This window comes from Populus alba, chromosome 8 (assembly GCF_005239225.2).
Source record: "Populus alba chromosome 8, ASM523922v2, whole genome shotgun sequence".
Lineage (NCBI taxonomy): Eukaryota > Viridiplantae > Streptophyta > Magnoliopsida > Malpighiales > Salicaceae > Populus > Populus alba.
In genome coordinates, this window is record NC_133291.1 from 9,190,360 (window position 1) to 9,199,761 (window position 9,402).

Genomic DNA, 9,402 nt, shown 5'->3' on the forward strand with positions numbered 1-9,402 from the left:
TAATTTGCTAGTACTCTAGTAAATTTCTTTTCCTTTTCCTTAAGAAAAGCGAAGCACCATTGAGACATAGGGTTGGTTTCGGTATTTTCCATCAAGATGAGTCACGATCTGTGTATTTGAAATGTGTACGTAATATGCAATAATGGGCGAAGCACGTATACTTGAAGGAATAATTTTTAACATTATCTTGTAAGTTGCTATAAAAGAGAAGGGTTTCTAATGATGTGTTTTTTATTATGATAATTTATTATAGTTATGATTTTAAAAAAATATTTTTTTTAATTAAAAATTGAGTTAGAAAAATATATGTTTGGTTAAAATTATGATTGAAATTGAGATTGAATAAAAAAGTAATTTAATATGTTTGGTTACAAAATAATTTTTTAAAAATATATTAATATTGATGGTTTTTAATTTAAATATTGTAGATTTAACTATTGTTTACATTATGAAATAAATCATACTTTATATAATTTTTTTTATTGTTCTATTAAACTATCTACAATTCCATTACGTATAAAATTCATTCGACAAGAACTACAGTTTTCATGATTTTTTGAGTGTGCTATAAAATTAGGTAAAATAATATCAGGAATAAAATTGAGATTATAGTACGAGTAGATTTAATTCACCTTAAACTAATTTTAAAAAAATATAATTGTTGTTCACGTTTACGTTAATAGTACAAGTAAAATCAATTAACTGTACTGATTTTTTTTTAAAAAAAAAACTGTTCACGTGTGAGTGAATTAAAATTCACTGCACTGTTTTGTTGAAAGAAAAGAAAATGAAAACAACAAGTAACTGCATTGGTTTTTCGAGAAAAAAAACTATTCACTTTAATGAATAATGTGACAGGAAAGCATAGCTCCACTGTTCAGTGTTTTTTCTCCACGTTACACCCATTTTACCAAAAGGGGAGGAGAAAATCTACCTGCCATCCGCTTGTGGGATGGTCAAATGTTAGCAGTGCATCCGCCATGGCTGATACTGAGAAGGGCAATGAAGCCTGCACATGTTGGATGGCACAAACAACACATGATCCGCTAATTTCTCATCCCTTCGCACACGAAACACCAACCCAACCTGATCTTTCTTAAATTTCTCCAAGTTACTTACCATCTAATGGTGATTACACACAAAAGTTGGAGTATAAATTGCCAGATACTTTAATTGGGAAAGATGGTTAAAGACATTCACGGGGAAAAATAGTTAAAGATCAAAGATTTGCAAGCTCCATTAAGGAGGAACCCGATGAGGCTAGCTGATAAACCACTTCTGAAGCAAATGCATGTACATTGATTTAGCACGAACAAGTTATTTTCATAAAGGATAACCTTGAAAATTGCAAGATACTTTGGATCCCTTTTATGCAGTTCATAAATGACTTAAATATACAACAATATTATGCATACAAATAAACTATACACAAAGGCTCATATAAATACCCAAACATGGTTTAACAATAACCAGCTTCAGCTTTATTTCACAAGTACACGAGTTGAATGTTCCAAGAAGTTACTAACCCATAAACAAGGGGATCCAGCTGCTGGTACTGCAATTGTCAATTCCCTTGCGCTGCCAAACTTGCCTGCAGAAATGGTTGCCAGCCATTTAGCGTTTTCTGTTTCTTGTAAATTTTACTTCTCTTCATGATCATGCATTCAAATTGATAAGCAGATCAACAGAGTCCCATGTTTTTTCACAGTATATCACTTGACTCCCAAAAGGTTCATGCTTGTGTCCAGCTATTCTCAATAAAAATCCTACCCTCTCTAATAGTTTCATATAATTCAGATATTGAGAAAATAGTTCTAATTTCCAATATAAGTTAATCTGAAATGTTGCAAGCATGTGATCTACATCAGTGGAAGGACACCGGTAACTCCAAAAATACGGAATTTGAGTGATGCTACAGAAGGCACAAACACAAAGGCTTGTTCAAATAATTCACAAAAAAAGGTTACAGCTATGTATTGTTCTATAGGAAAAAAAAACATAATTCTGAGGGGCCCAGAAAATAGTTACCATTTCTAGCTTCATTCTTCAGCAATAATCAAACAGCATAGAGCCTTACAACCTGGTCAATCTTGGCACGACACACAGGGCAACCCCATTTCTTGGCTTTGATTTCCTTCAAACAAGACATGCATCCAGCCATGTGGCCACATGGAATGCAAGCGCCCTCAACCAGAGCATCTAAACATATTACACATGATGAAGAACCTCCATCTTCTCTCTTTTCACCCGTGTTTTCTGGTAAGTTCTCAACAGACAGGGAAGAAGTATCAATGGGGCTGGAATCAATTGATGGGTAGTGAATGGGACCATCTTCTACAATCTCATCTACAATGGGTGGAGCTGATGGGACTGAACCTTGGGAATCAGTTGCTGTCCAGACATCAGCGATGCTGCTATTCTGGATCTTGGTTTGCTGAGTTGAACTGCTGGTAGCTCCAGTTTCATGCAGTGCCCATTCACTGCTAGTTACTTTTGGAGGAGGTGCTGCTGGCGTTTCCAGAGCAACTTGACTGCCAGTATTCACAGGGTAACTCCAGCTGGTGGATGAACTTGCCCCAGTGCTAGAGTGGGGGTCAAAAATAGGTCTCTCTGCTGCAGACTGAATGGAGGCATTCATTGCCATTGCTATCTCTATATCTTCAGCAGACGGTGGGGCAGTTGCTTGAACAACTGGAGCCTGAGAATTATGCAGAAATGCTGGAGGATGCGTTACCTGTAACATTATAAGCATTCATGCCCCAAGTACTCTTATAATGAACAAAGTCAGTCTGAATGATATAAGCTCTTATTTACCATGCAAGTTTTTATATTGAAATTTCCTACTTTATGCATACGCAAACAACAACAAAGGGAATTTTAATTTAAGGGTATGAAACACACTTGAAATGTGATCGGAACTTAAAGTAACAGATCACACCAAACGGATACTCTTGTAGTCACATTAGGAGCCTTTTCTAATTAATCATCAAATAAAAACCATTTTTTTAAAAAAGGGAGCACATCAACAACATAATATAAAATAGTTAATCAGGTGCGAAAGGAACTTCAATCTGTTGTAGCCAACCTGCATTGCAGTTACAGTGTTTCTGCCAGTTAAAGCAGTCTAGCACCAATCAGGAATACATGCATTTCTTCAGTACTAACCATAGCATGATGACTAGTTTTCATTTCAGAGATGTTTGAGCATGGGCTCATAACTCGAGGGGGGCTATGAGCCTCAAGGGAAGTAGTACATTATTTACTATACAAATATATGGGAACAAGAAAACAGGTGGAATTTTAAGACGTTTAAGCTTTGACTTCTCCCAACATGAAAAGAAAGTATGTATGGTTCTATAATATGAGTTTTCACTTTGACCATGTTGACATGAAAACCAATAATAACCCAAAGATAAAACCACTTTATGCCAAAAAATTCCCACAATAAGATCCTTGTGACAGCATGAAACCTACTGTTTTTGAAGGCTTAGAATGGACCCTAAGGAGGGATTTTCATGTCTTCTAAATGGATCTAAGGAACTCCCGAACAACCCCATTCTCAAGAAGGCCTCTTATATGGCTATAACATCTAATATTAGTTATGCTGGAGTCTGGATAGTCTTGAAAATTATAGCATTATAAGAAAAGGATTCCTTAAAAGATGTTATGGTTTCATCAAAAGAAAGGAAAAGGCATTCAAATACTTTTCAGCTGAAAAAACATCTTGTCTACTAGTAATTGTCAATTGCTCTTTGACCAAAGAAGAACTGTATACTAGGGTGAATCAAACCTGCTGTATTCCTTTGCATGCATCACAAAACCACTGAAGCTGTTGCTTGTCACTTTCATTTGCAGGTGCGAGTTTAATTTGCGTTTCTGAAAACAAAAGATTTCAGGTTTAAGATCATCAATATAGTATTAACCAAATGTAAGTTCCTTTTGATGCAGTGAATTGTCAAATTTTTTTGCTATATATCTGTTATATCTACTTCATGTTGGAGGCTGGAGCATGGCGAGGCACACTATAGCCAGAGTAATTTGAATAGTATCTAATTTCTTATGGCGTCAGGATTATTTATCATACTTACGCCTAACATTTAGAGACCTACACCTCACTCGTCTCCGCCTCCTGCCTCTTGAGGCTACGCATGGACATAAAATCCAGAGTAAATGTAGGGACTAGGAAATCAACATAATATAAATTTCAAAGAAGGCCAACAGAAGATTCACAAATAGTTATAATCATTAAGAAATTACTGGTGGAGTTATCAACAATCATCACAGATGGATCAGAGTGGTGAAACTTCATTTCTTCCAGATTTGCTTTCCACAGTGCGACAATAGTCCGTGGTTGTGCATCCTGGTCATTCATTGATATGTCAGAAAATTACTAAAACCAGAAACTCATTGCTTAAAAGAGAAGAAAACATAGCACTTTTAAATGTAGGAATACAACATGCATTTGCAAACACTATTTGGCATATTCATTCAAACCAGGAAACAGGGCTGCAAAACTAAAAAGAAGCGCGCTTCCCTAATAGCAAACTATCATCAACGGAAGAGCTCTTCGAAAATGAGTTGGAGTCCCATTTCATGCAGCTTCATGAACCAAGTCTGCTTTGTTTTAATAAGCAGTACAAAGTGAGTCATTTCAAAATGCAACCTATGTGCTGCAAAGTCCTAATAACACCACAATGTCCCAAGTGGCAGTTGATACAAAGCATACTAAATGAAAAATCTGAATGTGGGAGCAGTATCTAAATCATGACCACCTCTCATGCAGCAATAATCTCATTTGTGAACATCATTAAGGAAGATTTCTATGGCACAAAAACAGCTAGAAAGAACAACATAGCAGCACATTTGACACCAAAGCTAGTAGCGGTACTGCAGGTGCTTGGATCCCTAAATAAAACAGGTAGACTTCAACCTAGGATAATATCCCGTGTCTCACTCACATGGGATTTTAGAGAGAGATTAATAGTCAGAGCTCTCCACCTGAGCTTCTACCTCTACTTGTGGAATGAGCTACTACCCAAACAACATTAATTGTTTCTCACCACTTCTACAATTGATTAAATTCAGAGCAGAACTGTCAGAGATCCTGCTTCATGAACCACTAACTCAGCCATCAATTCAGGCATCTCCTTGACTAATATACATGCCCATCTAGCTTCTACCTCTACTTGTGGAATGAGCTACTACCCAAACAACATTAATTGTTTCTCACCACATTCTTCAATTGGTTAAATTCAGAGCAGAACTGGCAGAGATCTTGCTTCATAAACCACAAGCTCAGCCATCAACTCGGGCATCTCCTTGACTAATATACATGCCCAGTTAACTTCCTATGCAGTTACCACCACCCTTGGGTAGTTTATCAGTGTCATTGATTATGTAAACTTCTGGCAACTCAGTTCTACTGCTAGATCTTGAAGTTGAAAGTAAGCCCATCATCTCAGCAGAACTGGCAACTCAGTTATGACTTCCCACAAATCTCATCCATTGGAAGAGTGACAAGTGGAACCGCTCACTGAATGGACGAGACTTTTCACTAAGAGTCCTCCAGTAAAGTTAGCATTACTTATGGAGACTTGTCTCTTCTGAACTCTTATGTCTTCATAATGCAAGGAGGAAGGAAGAAATGGCTGCATGAAGGATTGCTCCAATACCAGATTGTAGTACAAAGAAGAAAGTCTCCTAAGATTACTCCAGTTAAAATTGGAAGCAAAAAGAAGTTTTATAAAGCTACACCACAACCTATAGGTGTACAGGAAGAATAATCATGTCTGAACCATGACAAATTTGGATTGATCATTTATCATGAAGAATTAACACACATGCCATGCTCAAGCTCAGGCAACAACTACCAACGAAATTAACCATTGATCATTAAAAATAACACACATGCCACACTCCTGCTCCAGTCACAAGTACCACCACAATTGATTATGGATAGAAAAAGTGCATTTCTTGTTCATTTCAATTTTAAGGTCCAAATCTAAGAACCCTTTGGTCTCCTTTCCCACTTGGTGCTCAATCAGGAATATTTCTTGAATTGGATAGACTTAAGTAAGAGTCAATCCATAAAAAATCCTATAAACTAAGGAAGTAAAAGCTGCAAGGAAAACTAACAGAAAGTATCATCTCAGTAGTCTTTGATACTGTTTTGAACATCGCAGTCTTTAATATTTCAGATCCAAACATGAGGCATCTTACAAATTAGAGCCTTATCAACAATTTCTTTATTTCGACAAACCTATGCAACACTCAATCCACACCAAATCCTACCAATTAAGTCAAAGCTGTTAAGAAAATGTGACAGCAAGTTTTATCTCACTAGCCTTTAGTATTCCAATTAAAAACAATCAGTGCATGGAAGGTTAACAGGGATAGCTACAGACTATATGCATTCATAACCAGAGAAATTTGATAGTAGAAGGTTTTCCTTTTGGTTCTCATAACAACACCAAAAAGTCAACCACTGTATAGACACGAATAAAGATAAACCACCAAAGCAAACTAGAAATGTGTCAAACAAGAATTCCCAGAGCTTAAAAACAAATACAAGGATCACTGCAGTGGAGCCTAAAACCAAAAAATAACTCTCAATTGTGGCACAAAGGCGAAGGCCTAAATCATTATAAACTTCAACAGTGAATGTGAATCCAGTATTCCAATTTCTTGCAAATTAGAAACTTTTAGTTGCATACCTGCAATCTAGAATAAATGGCAAGCTCCAATTTGTAAGGCCTTCTAGGATTATGAGAACCAGTAGGTAAAACGACAACCCATCTGCAAATGATACAGCACTAACAGGCATGAGAACTCCAGTGCTTCACAAGAACAATTTGATGTATCACAAATAAAGAATAGCAAATGTTACATGACACATGCCATTTCAAACTTCCTAGATGACACATCGCACAACTTAAAATGGAGTTGCAAAAACAACAAATGATGAACACATGGAAATGATACCCACACGTCTCTTGAAACCAGCCGAGGTGCCAATACTTCTAGAAATCCAGGCCCATAAAACTCCCGCAACCAACCAGAGAATAGACAAATATGACTCTGCAAAGAATTAGTAAAAACATGGTAAGTCACAGATTATTTTTCCACATTGTCCAAACACAAAGTAGTTACACTGACATCACAACATGACACATTACGCATACCTCAATTGCACGAACAACATTGCTGTGCCCCTTCGCCCTAGCAACTTCTAGAGGAGTTTGACAATCATCATTCATCACTAATGCATTCGCTGAAAATTCGAAAGAAAAAAAAAAGCACTCATTGAAGTTAAACTACCAGAGACACAAAATAAAAAAAAACGACACAGCAGCAAGTACATGAAATTTCCAAAACGACAGCAATACACGACAGTACACCTCACCTCCACGTGAAAGAAGCAACTTCACGGTATTTTCAAGACCTCTTTTCGCCGCATGATGCAAGGGAGTTCCCGCATTACGACCTGCACTCAATAATAATAATAATTAACAGAATTCAACACATTCTCAAAAAATTAACCCGTTCGCTCATGCATTGGAGTAATAATTAAGCATGAATCTCATTTCTCTTAATTCAAAATTAATAGTAAAAAAAAAAAAACAGAGAGAGAGATATAGAAAGCAAGAAGTATTTAACAATTAAGAAGCAAATCAAAGCAAGGCATACCGGGGCGATAAGCATTGGCATTAGCACCGAGCTCAATCAAAGTTTGAGCCACATCAAAAAGTTGAGGATTCAAACACGCCAATATCAGTGGTGTTTTCCCCTCTTTATCAATCCACTGCAACACACACAAAACCAGTTAAAATCTCTTTTTAAACAACAGCAACAACAACAGCAGCAGCAGCAGCAAGAATTTTATAAATTATTCGGGACCTACCTCGAGGCCAGCGCCTTGGCTGCAAAGAGTCTTGATGCCTCCTATATTTCCGTAATTCACTTGCTGGTACAGCAACTCGTCCTTCGATTGCTGTTGCCCCATTTTTTCTTTTCTTGTTTGGAAAAGAAGAAAAAATGAAGGATGGATTGAGTTCTATTCCTGTTGTATTATTTAGAGGAAAATTGGATTGGCGCTTTCCAGGAAAGCTACGGGTAAATTAGTATTATTTTCCTGGAAAATGAAGGAAATTAAATGGAAAATTAATTAATTTGGGTGAGGACCGAGGAACCGTTGAGCTGAACTGACGTGACCTCTCTAAATTTGCGGTGCGGGTTAGAGAGCGCGTGGACCCAAACCACCATCATGATAGCGGTAATGGTTTTTGTTAATAAAGATAATATTGGTAACGGTAATGTTTAATTAGCTGTTTGGTATTTTTGTTTTCACTGTATTATGAAAGTCCTTTTAAAATATATTTATTTTTAAAAATATTAAATTAATATTTTTTAATGCTTTTTTTATATAATTTTAATGTGATGATATTAAAAATAAAAAAAATATATTTTTTTTAAAAAATAATTTTAAATAAAAAATTTATATTTAAAAAATATGTTACATCACAACACTAAAATATATACTAAATTTTTTATAAGATGAGATTTTTAAAGCAAAAAAGTCTACTAAGTTTTTTTTTATTAAATTATTGAATTTAAATATATGTTTTAAAGTACACATTTATATTAATGTATTTAAAAATTTTAAGAATAAATGGTATTGAAAATACTGTCACAGCAAAACAAAACCTTTAATAGGTAAAGTGTTTTTTTTTTAAAAATAATATTAAAATAATATATTTTTAAAAATTTATTTTAATATTAACATGTCAAAATAAAATGAAAATATTAAAAAAATTAATTTAAATTAAATAAAAAAATAATGTATTTTGAAACATAAAAATAAATAGATTCATAATAAAATAATTAAAAATAAAATATTAAATATACTTTGTAGACTTGTAAAAATTATATGTAACGGTGAGATCTAGTAATTTGCAAATCAATATTAAAAGTCAAATATTAAAGAATTCTAAAACACGTGGGGAAATCACTGTAGCAACTGTGATTTTTTTTTTTTTTTTTTCAGAAGCAGTTTTTTTTTTTACATTTTTTTTCCTGTAGCAGTTTTTTAACTGTAGCTTTTTTTTTTTTTGGTTATATGTTTTTTTTTTCTTTTTTTTTTACTCAAAAATTGACTTCTTTGTCTTTTTTTTTTCTTTTTTTCTTTTTTTTTCAAAAATTATCTTTACTAATTTTTTTTAAATATTAAGCTGGTTAAAATTTAACTATATAGTTTTTTTCTTTACAACATTGTGGATTGCTATAATATTCTCATACATTGGTTTCTTTTCTTTTTATGATTTTTTTTTCAACATGATCTTTGTAGATTTTTTTTTATATATTAAGTTGGTTGAGAATTTAGCTTTGTAGTTTTTTTTTAAATAA

At 34.4% G+C, this 9,402-nt stretch overlaps 1 protein-coding gene across 2 annotated transcripts; it reads right to left on the minus strand.

Annotated features, from left to right (window-relative positions):
- Positions 1–1,333: 1,333 nt before the first annotated feature.
- Positions 1,334–8,202, minus strand: LOC118055630 (putative E3 ubiquitin-protein ligase XBAT35). 2 transcript variants are annotated; one of them, XM_035067581.2, is made up of 11 exons: positions 7,901–8,202; positions 7,687–7,801; positions 7,403–7,483; positions 7,182–7,270; positions 6,986–7,077; positions 6,714–6,795; positions 4,258–4,360; positions 4,089–4,142; positions 3,791–3,876; positions 2,029–2,734; positions 1,334–1,591 (listed from the first exon to the last, which is right to left on the minus strand). In XM_035067581.2, the coding sequence occupies exons 1-10, from the start codon at positions 8,000–8,002 to the stop codon at positions 2,057–2,059; spliced, it is 1,482 nt and encodes a 493-aa protein (XP_034923472.1). In that variant the 5' UTR covers positions 8,003–8,202; the 3' UTR covers positions 1,334–1,591; positions 2,029–2,056. The 2 variants fall into 2 exon arrangements, with proteins under 2 accessions (XP_034923472.1, XP_034923473.1); XM_035067582.2 differs by lacking the exon at positions 4,089–4,142 and having other exon boundaries at positions 7,901–8,201.
- Between the last annotated feature and the right edge of the window lie 1,200 nt (positions 8,203–9,402).